The sequence below is a fragment of the Ursus americanus genome, chromosome 3 (genome assembly GCF_024610735.1).
Source record: "Ursus americanus isolate L20-20 chromosome 3, mUrsAme1.1.p, whole genome shotgun sequence".
In the NCBI taxonomy this organism is placed as follows: domain Eukaryota; kingdom Metazoa; phylum Chordata; class Mammalia; order Carnivora; family Ursidae; genus Ursus; species Ursus americanus.
The window spans coordinates 69,136,786-69,151,807 of NC_142129.1; the positions used below are offsets into that span (position 1 = coordinate 69,136,786).

A 15,022-nucleotide genomic window follows, 5' to 3' on the forward strand; every position below is an offset into this window, starting at 1 on the left:
TAACCTGATCCTTACCATGGAGCAAATTAACAGGTAATTAAAAGAGTTCAGTATTAAAAATGAGACCATAAAAGGATAAAGAAACTGCAGGGAATATGTATCACCCCAGAATGGAATAGACTTTCAAAACATTACAATGTCACAAAGCCAGTGCCTGGGTGGCACAGACAGTTAAGCGTCTGACTCTTGGTTTCGGCTCAGGTCATGATCTCGGGGTACTGCACACAGAACCTGCTTAAGACTTTCTCTGCCTCTCCCTGTGCCCCTCCCCCGCCTCAAATAAATAAATAAATCTTTTTTTAAGTCACAAAGAAAAAATATTAATATACTTGACTGTATAAAAATTGAAAGCTTCATCAAAAAATTAAAATGCCTCAAAGTTAAAACGGATAGGGTAATTTTGGAGAAAATGTATGTAATGAATATGAGAAAGGCATAATTTCCTTAATGAATAAAGAGCTCTTAAAATGTATTGGGAAGCCAGTAGCCTACTTTAGTGTAGCTGTCCCACTTTCCTGTCACATTATGCCCGAGTCACAGTGCTAAGTAGCTTTTATAACCAATACAGTTCAGACGACCCAAGAGAATGAGAGAAATGTAGATCTTATTTTTCATTCACATACTCTTTGTTCAAAGGCAGTTTAAGGAAACTACACATTATGCTATAAATACTTGAGGACAGTTTGTCCACACTGACACTTCCATTTCCTAAAATGAAACCCTCACTGGCCCACAGGGGGAAAAAAGGCTGGCTTTGTTAACCAGCTTTATTTCAACAAGCACATCCATATGGTAAGAACTTCCTCTGATGAGTCATCCACAGTTGTCAAACACCAACTTTCCTTTGTTTGACCCGTGCAGAAATAAGTTCTGTGGAAGCACAATGCAAGAGTCTGAATCATTTAATTGTGTTTTTTTTTCATATCTGAATTTGCATCCATCACAAACCCAGTGTGCCCACCCTGAAAAATTGCATTCTTCAAATATCACAGAAAAAATCCCATTCGTATGGGTCTGTTCTGTCTAGATAGTCTGTGAAATTGCTAAGGAATGTTGTGGGCTTTGCTTCCTGTGCTAAATTGTTGAGTTATCACACATTATTGGATTCTACCCAAAATGCTCTGGATAGGAATACTATATTCATACAGGATACCAGTTGTCTGTACCATTCAGAAAGGAAAAAAAAAATAAAGATTATTACTGCTCCTTGTCATAAGATAAAACTCTATCTAAAAGGGTAGGTAGAAATGTGTGTGCAAATATTTTTTTAAAAATATGTCCTTGAGTCTTGTCTTCATAGAGGCTTGAGTCATATCATCACAGCTTTGTTATGACTTCTAGCCACTTTCTTGTCTCTTTGTTCTGGTTCAAAGCAAGGTCTATAGAGCCCAGATTCAGATCCTGCTCCTGGGATATGGTGCCATCCTTAGTTTGGTGAAAGGGAGGAGATCTTTAGAGATACCATTTTATCCATTTGTATATAAAAAGAGAAAAGAATTAAAGTGATGCTTTGTGATTTTTTTAAAAGTACCCACCCATCACTAAAAATATAAATGCACTAAATAAGCCTTTAAAAAAATTAAGGTGGCTCTTGGGTCAGTAAAATGTTATCCTGAGGAAATAAATGCTAACTTTTGCTGATCACTGCCCTAATCTCTCAATACTAGTGTCACGTGTAGAGAGCATCATAGGGCCAGCACCCGTATTTGTATGCTAAGCAGATTTTTTTTAAGGACAAAATGAGAAAATCAGTCATCTGCCATTTGGTGTATTTTTAACCAAAGATTGAATCCAATTTGAGAATATTTTTGGATCATTTGTAATACTCTCTGAGTGATACTTTTGGTTCTTTTTTGAGCAAAACTGCTTTTTTTTTTTTTAATAAGCCACTTCAACCAACAGACACTTCTATTTGAGAAAATTTCTAGTGATTATTTTCCCCCAAAATCAACATTAAAACCTTCAGCCCTGGATTATGTCATTTCGATGACAGATGGTTGATGTCAATATTGGAGTGTTTGCAAGAGAAAGCATGCGTGCGTGAGCATAGAGGTGCCCAGAATTGTATGTTCTTTGATGAACATGTTGTGTCAAAGACAAAACCTGGTGGATTCCTAGAAGAAATGTAAGAAGTGGCTTTGCAAGCCACAGTTTTGTGACCTTAATATACCTAATATTTGCTCTTGGAGTGTGTCATTATTAGATGGGCTAACTTTTACATTTGCTAACTTTTATTCTTTGTATATTGCTTTGATGTCCATGTACCTGAGAGAGAAAACTTGATTCACTGTGTCACCATGAGTCCATGTGGCTAGTTTGTTTTCCGTCTGTGTGGCTGATTAATCTCAGCACTCTGTCCTGCTACACCTGGGCAGAATTTCAGAATCCTTTCTCAGCCCAGCTCGAAGCCTGTTGCTACCAGTGAATTAGATGGGACAAGATGAAAATACTTGTCGTCTTAGAGTAGTAGCTCCGCGCCGTCTCTATTGGTGGCTGTCTCTTTAGGTCATGCACTTGCCTTGGACTGTTTCCGTGTGTAGACTGGTAGTGCTCTTTCCTTAGGCAAGATGTACAGTTGACCCTTGAACAACACAATGTTTAACAGCACCAAACCCCTCCCTGGTGCAGTTGAAAGTGGATGTATAACTTTTGGCTCCCCTCTAACTTAACTACTAATTAGCCTACTGTTGACTTGAAAGCCGACGACATTGATCAACATGTTTTGTATTTTAGATGTATTATATACTGTATCCTTCCAATAAAGGTAGAGAAAAGAATATGTTACTAAGAAAATCATTAAAGAAAATATGTTTACAGTACTGTAAAAACAATCTGCATATAAGTGAGCCCATGTAGTTCAAACCTGTGTTGCTCAAGGGTCAACTGTATATAGTTTTACAAGGTCATTTGCTAAGAGAGAGTAGTAACATCTTGAATTATGGTATGAGGAGGGAGCTTACCGGTATTCTAGTCTCTTATCACATAGTGGCAGTGAGTTCTTAGGTGAAAAGACAGTGAAACCTGCCTGGACCACCTTCATTCTTACGGTTTTGAGAGATGCTGATCTGATTTTTCAAAACAGCCCTTGGAAATCACAATGATAATTTTTTTTATGATTTCTCTCTCTCTTTTTAATTTCTTTTTCTACAACCTTTTGTTCTGGGTCTCCCGTATAGGGTGACCAACCATCCCATTTTGCCTGGGACAGAGAGGCTTCCTGGAACACAGATTTTCAGTGCTAACACTAGAGCCATCATGGGCACACTGTGCTGGTTGGTCACCCTATTGCTGAGTGCCCTACTCAAATGGCCAAGTATTGAGGAGCATGGGTACCAAGGTTCTCACTCATGGACCAGCTAACTCCCTGTCACAGCTTTTCTTTCTCTCGTAGGAAGGCACAATATAAAGAAAGGCTAGGAATTGTAGACAGATGATTTTATGATGGGGTCTGATGAGCTTCCAGATTGGTTGAGGTATGTCTCTAGTTTACAGTTCTTCTGCAGAGTGAAGGTGATTGATAAACCCTGAGCCCAGTTAATAATCAAAGCCCGACTAATCTATGGCACTGATTCAGCCAGGTATCCTAGTAATCTCTGATCATTTTTCTGTGTTTCCACACACCACCATTACCCTTGCCCCAAAGGATCTTCCAGCATGTTATCATTAAAGTTCTTCAACATCAAGCCCAAGATAAAATAGAGTATTACAGCTAGAATTTCCATATAGGAGAAAGATCCCTGCTCTGGGTTTATATGACAGACAGAAGACATCTTTCCCCAGGGTGCTGAGCCTGAGATGTCTGGCTGTTAATGAAGCCTCTTGCCCATGAGAAGTGAGGTGATTCCAGTGGGGGTCACACATTCTGGACTTGCCTCCAGTTTCCTGGTAATGGGGAATATTAATATAAATGCTTCACCCTTGCAAATTCCTGCTTCTTAGATTTGACTCAGATTTCTTTTCCCTCTGCTAAAACTTTCTTTCAAATGCAAAGTTATGTAGTACTTGGTCTGACATTGGGATGATAGTGAGGATGAAACTATAATAATACAACGAGGAACCCAGCCTGTAGAAAGTACTCAATGCATGACCATTTCTTTCCTGCCTTAAGAACTCCCCTGAGCAGGGGCACCTGGGTGGCTCAGTTGCTTAGGCATCTGTCTTCACCTCAGGTCATGATCCCTGGGTCCTGGGATCAAGCCCTGCATCAGGCTCCCTGCTTGGTGGAGAATCTGCTTCTGCCTCTCCCTTTCCCTCTGCTGTTCTCCCTGTTTGTTCTCTCTCTCTCTCTCTGTCAAATAAATAAAATCTAAAAAAAAAAAAAAAAAAAAAAAAAAAAAATTTTTAAAAAGAACTCCCCTGAGCAGTATGAACAGAGAGCAAGAGAAAAGGGAGGCAATGTGAGAGTAATGAACATGTAATTTGGCAAGAAAACTTACCAGAAAGTATATAAAATGAGTACTTGGATCCCAGACACAGAAATGGGACAAATCATGTTTGTTGCACCTATTGGACAAGAACATTCTCAGAGAGAGAAAACTTGATTCACTTGGGTCACCTTGAGTCCATGTGGCTAGTTTGTTTCTAATTTTAAAGTTCAGAAAGATACTGTATTTATTAACATGAGGAAGGAAGTGTTACAGACTGAATGTTAGTGTCTTACCACCACCACCACTACCACCACCAAACTCAGATGTTGAAGCCCTCTCCCCCAATTTTGATGTTATTTGGGATTATGTACAGATTGGATTTGGGATTATTTAGGGTACTTTAGGTCAGGAGGGTGGGGCTCCCATGATAACATTAGTGCCCTTATAAGAGAGACCCAAGGAAGCTTGGTCTCCTCCACGTGAGTATACAGCCAGCAGGTGGCCATCTGCAAACCAGGGAATGAGTCCTCACCAGACACTGATCCTGTTGGCACTTTCATCCAGGACGTCCAGCCCCCTTAACTAGGGAAAATAATTTCTGTTGTTTAAGCCACCTGGCCTGGTATTTTGTTAGGGCAGCTCCCAAGTTGACTGAGACAAGAAAAGATAGCACTGCAACAAGAGAAAGGCAATTCTTTGATTAAATTAGTATTTAAGAGTGATAATTATTTCTGGCAAGCAATAGATAATACTTGTTGAAGTGGTTAGAAATATTTTTTTTTTATCTTAATGACCACTTAGGCTTCTTGAGTCATCTATAAAATTGACTAAGTCAGTAAATATATTAATTTGTAAGTTTTGTAATGTTTCGGGAGTCTCAAGTGGTTTGGTGAGGTCTGGTTTAATTTTAATTCTCAATTTTGAATTGAAAAATGGTGGGGTTTTCCTCTCTACCTCTCTTAGTGCTCACTCTCTCTCAAGGAAGTTACTCATACATAGTCCAGTAAAATATGAGCCCTCTGTGGAGAAATAAATTATTCACATCTGGTAACAAGGAAAAATTAATTCAGCTATTTATTTGTGAGGAAATGACCAGACTCAGAGTCCCCTACTGTGGAAGGATAGGGCAGCACACTTTCTCAGTTGTATTCATCTGCTCTGTCCTGTGAGTGGCACCTCCCATCCCTGGTAGGGGTTTTTCCTATTGGTCTCTGTCTCCGTTCACAGAACTTCATCTCTGATTATTCTTTTTGCCCCGGTCCTTGCCTTATATTACTTGGGCTTTAAATTTTCTTTTTCTCCCATGCTCTTCCCCACCAGCGCCCCTTCCTTTCTGGGCTAGTTTCCTTCTGCAGCCTCTTTCCCCTCCACCCTCTTTAATCCCTCACTCTGGCCTTTGCTACACTTCTTCTCAACCCTTCTCTTCCTCTGTCTTCCAAGAAGCCCATCCCTGACCTGCATACCTGGGTGAAGTAAAGCACCTGAGGGCGAAGTTCCTATCCTGCAGGCCTCTTGCTGCTTCCCTGATGGCTTTGGTGAGATTTTAGATGTAGGAGACTGTCAACCAGCCCCCTGTTTTTAAATACCCATTATTTGCAGGATGATACTGTGCCACAGATCAGTTAAAGCATAAACAGAACAATATAAATCAAATCGGTTTTGGCTCTAAATGTGTATGCGTCTATTCGTGTACACATCTCGGCGCAAATACACAATTTCACACCTGAATTACCCAGAGATGAACCAACAGCGCGAGTTTGGAGATGGGAGGGACTGATGTTGATGGAAAGAAGGGAGAGAAGGCCTTCTCAGTGGGAGGAACAGTAACCATTCCTGTTTATTAAATGAGTGCCAGTCATGCACGGAGTTGGCAGTAAATCATGTGCTCTGGATACAGAAGCACGTAAGGGTTGGCCCTGCCCGCAGAGAGCTTCGTTTGGTTGGACAGACCAACACGTAACTGAATAATCGAAGTGAATTAGCATCAGGCTAGGGAACGCAGAGGTGAGGTGAACAGATGGCATACACGCGGTACTATATAGCAAGTCACAGAGTTGGGGGGGTTTTCTTCTGATTATAAAAGTTATTAGTGCTTATCAAACACTGAGTGAAGAATAATAGAAAAATGCAGAAAACAAACAAATCGCCCATAATCCTGCCATCCAGAGGAAAGCAGAAGATCGTAGTTCTGAAAAATGTCCTGTTTTGTACAGAGACTTTTTTGGTTTATTAATTAGTTCTAATCTGATAAATCAGGTGTTTGGGGAAATTGAGATCTTCTTAGTAGGTTATTCGAAACTTCCAGAGTACATGTCTCCACATGGGTACTTGACTGAATATATGGTAAAATAAATGTTTGTCACTACATTTTAATACCATGTACTTAAGCCTTCTTTATATATTTAGGCCTAAGGCAGGTTTTTTTTTTAAAGAATTTTATTTATTTATTTGATAGAGCACAAGCGGGGGGAGCAGGAGGCAGAGGGAGCCCAATGATGCAATGATGTGGGGCTCGATCCCGGACCCCAAGATCATGACTTGAGCCAAAGGCAGATGCTTAACCAACTGAGCCACCCAGGCGCCCCCTAGAGCAATTTTTTACTCTCCTTCTGAATCTGTTAGTTTGCTTCAAAATACAGCTTCTTTACTATTTTTTTAAACCACTTTATTGACGTACAATTCACATACCATACAATTCACCAATATAAATTCAGTGGGTTTTAGTCTAGTATATCTACAGAGTTGGGCACCCATTACCACAATCAAGTTAACATTTTCATCAACCCAGAAAGAAACTCTGTTCCCATCACCAGGCACTTCTCATTCCCCCTCAAGGCCCTCAAGCTTAGGCAGCCATTAATCTACTTTCCTAGATTTGCCCCTTCTGTATAAATGGAATCATGCAATAAATACGTGGTATTTTGTGACCAGCTGCTTTTACTTAGCATACTGTTTTCAAGGGTTGTTCATGTTGTAGTAGTGCTTCATTCCTTTTCCTTTTTTTTAAGATTTTATTTATTTCTTTGAGAGAGAGAGTGAGCATGAGCAGAGGGAGAGGAAAAAGCAGACTCCCCGTTGAGCAGGGAGCCCAATGCAATGCGGAGCTTGATTCCAGAGTCCTGGGATCATGACCCGAGCGGAAGGCAGATGCTTAACCTACTGAGCCACCCAGGCCCCCCTGCTTCATTCCTTTTTATGACTGAATGACACTCCATTGTATGGCTATATGACATTCTGTTATCCCATTGTCAACTGATGGACATGTGGGTTGCTTCCACTTTAGGGCTATTACGACCAGTGCTGCTACATGCATTCATGTCCAGTGTTTATGTGCACACACATTGCCAGTATTGTTGGGTATATACCTACCTAGGTATGCTTACCTAATCTTTTACATGTTTTTCATTCTCAGTTTTCAAAGCATTGTTTTGTACATTATTTTTTATTATAAAGGAAGATGTTTAAAATTAAGTCAGTTGTCTTCCAGTCTTCTCCCCACCTTTCTTATTCAGCCTGGAAACTTAAAACCATGCTGCTTCTCCCAAGTCCTATTGAGTCTTTTACCAAATTCAGATCACCTTCCCTTCTGTGTCTTTGTGTCCTTTCCCATCTGCTCTGTCCCCCTGGGTTAGGTCCTTGTGATCTCGTTCGTTCCTGCCCTGACCTCCCTGTTGGCTTCCCTATCTCTGTCTTCATCCCCTCTGAGGGACTCAGCAAACCTCTGCCATATTTGTCTTTCTAAAACCCTGCTTCTGTTTGCAGCTCATTGGAGTCAGACAGACCAACTCAGCCACTTACTGTGCAGAGTTTCCTCGGTTAAGTTTCTTTACTTCTCATCTGTAAAAGGCAGTTAGCTCATCAGACCACCTCCCAACGTTGCAGTAAAGGTTAAATGATTGCCTTGAGCTTTCGTCTCCCACAGTAAGATGAGATAAGCAGCTTTCTTTCAAGATCCTGCATTTGTGTCTCGTGTCTCCCACAGAGGCAAGGATCATTATGGTAGTGTGTAATATATATATATTTATTTACAAATACTATAAATTTATATTTTAATATATTTGTATTAAAATGTGTAATATAAGTATATGTATATTAAATATTAAGACCTATGTTATGTAATATTTATACTTAATATATATTTTGGGGGAAGGGTTATCTCCCAACAGCTAGTGCAGCCCAGTGTGCTTAGTGGGTGATCACTCAGTGTTTACGAAGCAAATTAATTCATTTTCTGCTAAATCTGGCTATTTGAATAAGTGGTAATTGTAAAGTAGAAAGTTAACATTTTTAACTTAACAGATGACAGCTCTCTAGAGCTGAACACAGGAACAAGCATTAAATAATAAGCAATATTTTTGAAAAGGTGGTGTTATGAACGTGGAGAATTCCTCTGCTAATCAAGAGAGATAGCCGCTAAAGCGTAACGGCAGGTCAAATGCAGGTTACAGAGGTGCTCTATAGGGTGATCATGACTTCCTCATCTTTTTAGTACAATGGAAGTATTGTAACTGAATGAAACCTTTCATCTTCCCTTATGCATGAATCATTTCCTTTCCGTAACAGACGTATCAGCATACACGTCTCATCTGCTAGAAAACATACCCTACTTCTAAATGTTTCCCACTGTTTATTGAGCTTATGAATGATAGTTATATGTTCTTTTAGTTCGTTTAAAAAGGCATGTAATCTGAAACTTGGTGCCCTTTGTAATCCGACCCGAGAAAATTCACTTCACGCTTAAAAGATGTGGTGAGTGGTGCTAAAACTACATACAGAGGAAGAAATGATATTGCCAATCCAAAGTTAATCACACCTTATTTGAAAATCTGACATTCATTCTTTCTTTTCTCAATGATGCAGGTGTAAGAGTTGTAACAGGTATAGAGAATAGTGACCCCAGAGGAGGAATTATTAGCCTATACTATGATTTGGGCATCCACCATGTGGTGACACGTGTCCCCTTCCTTTCTTGTTCACTACGTGGAACACTTTGTTATCATTTGTGGATAGCAGTGGCCAGGAACAAGAGAGCTGTCTACCACGTATGAGTGTGAGGAAGTATATGTGTGTTTAGTTGCCACTTACTGTAGGTCTCCTTTAAACTGGACGTTTTACAGATAAAGCAAGTAAGGTTCAAAGACGCTAAGTGACTTTCCTAAGGTCATTCAGAGAGAAATGGCTGTGTGAGGATTCACACCCAGGACAGTTCATCACCAAAGCCTATGCCCTTTCCCCCATCAACAAATATTCTGAAAAATCAACATGTTGGGTGGGGAGGGGTGCGTGTGCATTAAGGCTAAAACTCTCACAAACTCAAAAAAGCTTTGGGGAAAATCCTTGCTAAAGAAAACCAAGAACCGGGGTGCCTGGGTGGCGCAGTCGTTAAGGGTCTGCCTTCAGCTCAGGGCGTGATCCCGGCGTTCTGGGATCGAGCCCCACATCAGGCTCTTCCGCTGGGAGCCTGCTTCTTCCTCTCCCACTCCCCCTGCTTGTGTTCCCTCTCTCGCTGGCTGTCTCTCTCTCTGTCAAAGAAATAAATAAAATCTTTAAAAAAATTAAAAAAAAAAAGAAAACCCAAGAACCATACTTGTTTTGGCATGACAGCACCTTCAGTCATATGAGAAGAAAACTGACTTTGCTATAGTTTGAAATGAATGCAATTTGTCATTGTATTTTGCAATAATTTCCTTTTAGTTAAAAAAATGCTTATATATATAAATTAAAATTTATTGTTTGCAGAAAGTTTATCTTATCAGCATTAACTATTATTAAGTATAATAGTGAAGGAAGATATTTGAAGAAAATACTTGGAAATAACCTAAAATTCTCTTTCATAAAAACATAGCAATGTTCAGTTTCAGATATTTTCCCCCAAATATTATTTATCTTGTCAAATAAATTGGCTTCAAAGGGTAGAATGACAAAGTCTTCCAGTAGGGTCCTCTGTAGTTTATGTGGGAATTCCAAATAGAAAAGAGATTGAGGGCCATGAGAGAAGGTTTATGCCAAAGAAGGTAATTGTCCCAAGAAGTGAGTATGAAGAAAATCTGAGGGAAAAGGGGTATCATAGGCTAGGTGAAGAGAAAAGAAATGTATGAAATTAGAAATGGATCCACGAAATGTAGATTCAACAAAGGTCTTTCACCGATAATGTTTGTGCACCATTACCCAAACGTTTGGTTAAATTACTGAAAAATCATCTGAAGTAATTAATTAATTATAGTTTTTGATATAGTAAAATACATAAAAGTTACTGTCCTTCAGTAATGCCCCATATAATAAAGGGATTTTTTAGTATAATAATCCAGTAAAAGAATTGCTGTTTTTATTTGGGATGTTCTTGGTAGGTATAATCTTTCCATTTTGCTAGTTAACCCCCCAAAAAATGTGTATATAAAGAAGAAGTGTTTTAAAAAAATATAAATCCAGGCTTGAGATTTACTGCTTTCAGTAGAATATCTCTTGTGTTAATTTTATTTTTAAGTAACTAGTTTAAAAGAATTAGTAAGTATGTCACCTGAGAGGCTTCTGGGATAGCTTAGTGTGGATCCTTTCCCTGCAGTGACTCAAAAAAAAGACAAAAAATGCATGACTTTTTGACTTTTATGAGCCTCTGTCTCATGATATAGAATAGAATATTCCCCTTCCATCTTTAGTCTTCGTAAAGGACCCATATAAATATACCCTGGGATTTCAAGGAGAGGTAGATTTAGGCAGTAGGAAGAAATGGAGTTCAGAGTTATTTTGGACCTCCTCACATTGTCTCTGTCTGGCCATCTCTAGCTCAGTCTGTCTTTCAGTCTTTCTGTGTCTTACTCTCCCCCATGTTGGTCCTTCAGCCCTCTACTTCCTTCCAGCTCAGCCCTATGTCATGGTAATAAAGGACTAGCCAAGTTTGACTCATGTATGTGTGTGTTTTAGCTGAATCATTCCTGCAATTATAAAATTATTCAAGGCAGTAGAATTAAACTCCCTTACCAATAAACCAAAGACTATAGTCAAAGATGTCCATAATTGTCCACCTAAAACATGCCATAAATTACATTACTTGAAGGATATTTAACTCAGCTTATCTGAGGAAGGAAGAAATATGCAAAATAACCTCAGTGAAAATACAGTCCTCAGTACATGATGCACACAGGTCAGAGACCTAATACAGCCAAGACTTTTGACCGTGGAGCCTTATTTAAAGACAGAGTGTATTATACAGTTGGGACAATCTTATTCTTACATTTTGGTATCCACCACAGCACCCCCAAGAGGTCATCATGATGAAAGCTTTCATCTTTTCTCTAAATCCATTGTAACTCTCCATGCTTCTAATAAACATAGCATAGCATCTTCTCTCACAAAACCAGCTCCTACAAACTTGAGCTTTTTCAGCCCAAAACTGATTGGATGGTCCTAAGAATTTGATCATATTCATGACCACCTTTTGGTCAACTAAGAGTACTAGTTCCAGGTAGACTTGTTCCCCCCCTTCATGTGACTCATTGCCATTATTTTGTGACTTATGTTTTTGCATCCCAAGATCTATTTTATAGGAGTTAATTGCATGCAGTCAGGATTTAGTGGTTCTGTATAACTCAAGCCAATCCATATCTATCCTAAAGCCAACTTAGTAGACCTCACAGCCCCATGCCAGGTCTTGCTATCTGGCAAAAGTCATTCTGAGCCATACACTGAATTGTTGCTTCCGAGTTTCTAGTATTCCCCATAGCAGGTCACAGAGAAGTGGTTCTGATTCAGACCTTTCTGCTCCTTGCACTCATTAAAGCAGACCAAACTAATGAGCCAATTCTAACTCAGGGATGTAAAGCACATTTCATTCTGTGGGGCCAAGTCCAGCCAAGAGAGGCAAGACTTCAAGGCTCTGGCAATATGGTGGACTACATGATTTGAAAGCCCTCTGCTAAAACATGTAGCAAATGTAAGATAAAATACAGCAAGCATTTGCTTAAATGCACAGTGGAGCTAGCAAAAATGTTACAACATTGGCAAGGGAGAAAAACAAAAAGGGAGCCAGTAACCAAACCAGTGAGGGCATGAGCCACTGCCAGAGCTGAGCTTCAGGCTCGGGTCTCAGTACCCACCTCAGGAAAGAGATAGGCTTATGCTTTTGCCTGGGAACAAGGTCCACTCAAGGTAGTCTGCCTTGTTTGTTTCCCAGTAGCGATGCCAGTTTCTTTTAAGCTGCTCCATGATCCTCAAAGATAATTTCACTGTGGATACCAGTCTTCTTCGTGCAGGGTGAGGGGCTTGGCATGTTTACCAAGCCGCTTCACCAGCTCATCAGATTAAAGGCGTGCCCTCGGTGCCCTCTGTGCCTGCTGACCCGGCGTGCCCATCACTCGAGCCATTTGAGATGCGTGCTACACAAAGAGGGGTCGTTTGTGTTTGTCCAGACCTCATAATGCTGGTTATACTTAGTCTTGTAATTTTATACCTTAATACTAAGGAAACAGAAGTGTGAAAAGAAAGGGCACTATTGTTTCTGTGCAACCCAAGTTCTGCGCTTTGGAAAGGAGAAGAAAAATGGTGTTATCAATTAAGATGTGAGCAAAACAGCTGTAATAGGTTGCACTGGGGGCAGAATGTAAAAATCTATTAGGGCCTAGCACTGTATGTCAACTACACCGGAGTTAAAATTAAAAACTTAATTAAGGGGCACCTAGCTGGCTTAGTCAGTAGAGTGGGCAACTCTTGATCTCAGGGTTGGAAGTTCAAGCCCCGTGTTGGGTATAGAGATTCCTTAAAAATAAAATCTTAAAAATAAATAAATAAATAAATTTAGAAGGGCCATCAGACAGTAAGTGTATGGAAAGAATAGAGAACTTCAGTCACTCTGGTGAATTGCTTTGTTCCTTGTTGAAGCAGGGCAAGAATTTAAAGACACTTGGACATTTGCAAAGCAACCTGAATACAGAATCCCACAGGCACCTGCTTGTGAGACACCGGGTTCTCTCTAAAGTGCTCTTCACCCCGGCTCTGTGCTATTTCACCCCAGAGGCTCAACTGTAGGAGCTGTCTGTGAGTGTGGAGAACAGTAGTAACCAAAATAAAAGTATCACAATATAATAATGAAGCAGATAAGCTTTGGGGGAAAGTGAACCTGGTTTGAATTTTAAGTCTGCATTTTGTTATTGGTCCTTCGGTAAGTCATGAAACATCTCCATCCGCTCATCAGAAAATAAGAATAATAATACTACCTTGCTCCTGAAATTTTTGTGAGAATTAGATGGAGATAATGTTCGGGGAGCACATGGCATTATGTCAGATTCAACATTAGTGTTCTAGAAATAATAGCTGTTAAGATTCCATTGTTTGGCTTTTCTAAAATTGATATGTAATATTTATATTTATAATTGATATATAACATTTAAAAATATGGTCTCTGGTAATAGGCTACAAATATTTTTTAAAGCACATTATTGTTGAAAAATATCTGTCAGTCATTGAGCAAGGGGTTAGGAAACATTTCCGTGTGTGCCATAGGAATATATTAAATAAAATATTTATTAACTGAGCACCTGTTCAGGTAAAGCTCTAGGCCAAAGATTAGGGGCAAACCTAGAGAAGTCCTTGCCTTCGAAGAGTATTGATCTGCTTGGGAAGATGCCAGAAATGTCACCAAATGAGCTTATTTAATGGCCAGCTAAATGCCCAGGTTGACACTGAGGGCTGTGTGTTCACCTCTCCTCTGAAGCCCAGAGTGATGGCTAACTACCATAACGCTGTGAGATAGGAAGTGATAAAATCAGAAAAATAGTTCCAGAGGCATGTCACTGCAGCAATGGTACCCATGGAAAGAAAGAGCGCCCTGAGGAAGTCCTGTGATAGCAGAGAAGGGAGGAAAGGGTGCTCAGAGAAGAATCTGACCAAGAACAGTTTCAAAGAAGCCCGCGCACCCCTCGGTCCCAACTAGAACAGTGATGCATTCCACCCTATCAGAAAGTTGGGTAGGACTTTGAAACCAGGGCCTGTGTGTCCCCGTGGCACTGTTGTTGCAGTGAGTGCGAACAGAATACCCACGGTGGTAAAACAGGGGAGTCAAGGACCAGCAGATAGTTATGAGAGATTCTTACTATGAAGTCAAATGCAAGAAAAACCTACATAGACCAAAGGAGAGATGTCTCACTTCTTTACTCCTTCCTCACCCTTAAAGAATGTTTTGCTTCCTGTAAACAATGGTAATGACCAATACGATTGAAATGTAACTGGAGAAAATTCCCTGTTTAATATGTATCTTTACTCTTGTAGGCCTCTTTTTCGTGGAAGTTCAGATGTCGATCAGCTTGGAAAAATCTTGGAGTAAGTAGTAACTGTAATTTTACATCCGTGTCCATAGCATTAAAACGTGTACCGTGCCTTTTCTCTGACATTCACATAAAATATTTACCTCCTGTCTTTCCTCCCCCAAGCTGCTGCCTCCGTCAGTGTTACTATTTGGTGAGTGGGGACATGGCAGACATGCTGTTTTATGCAGAGCCCATCATGATGTGTGGCCTAACCGGTCTGCTCTGGAAGCTTGCATGTTGCTCAGGCGGATCTTTTCGCAGATCCTCCTTCTCCATTTGGCTGAGCTCCATTTCTTGAGTTCAGATGTGTTGTCTGCTTGGGGCCATTTCAGACGCATCCAACATCAGTGGTGGGGC

General features: G+C 40.1%; 1 protein-coding gene across 3 annotated transcripts in view; it reads left to right on the forward strand.

Annotated features, from left to right (window-relative positions):
• CDK6 (cyclin dependent kinase 6) overlaps positions 1-15,022 on the forward strand; it is a 240,637-nt gene that overhangs the window by 204,248 nt on the left and 21,367 nt on the right. For all 3 annotated transcript variants that reach the window (XM_045793256.2, XM_045793257.2, XM_045793255.2), the window contains exon 6: positions 14,628-14,678. In XM_045793256.2, coding sequence (XP_045649212.1) covers positions 14,628-14,678 — 51 coding nt within the window. The remainder of the gene's footprint in view (positions 1-14,627; positions 14,679-15,022) is intronic.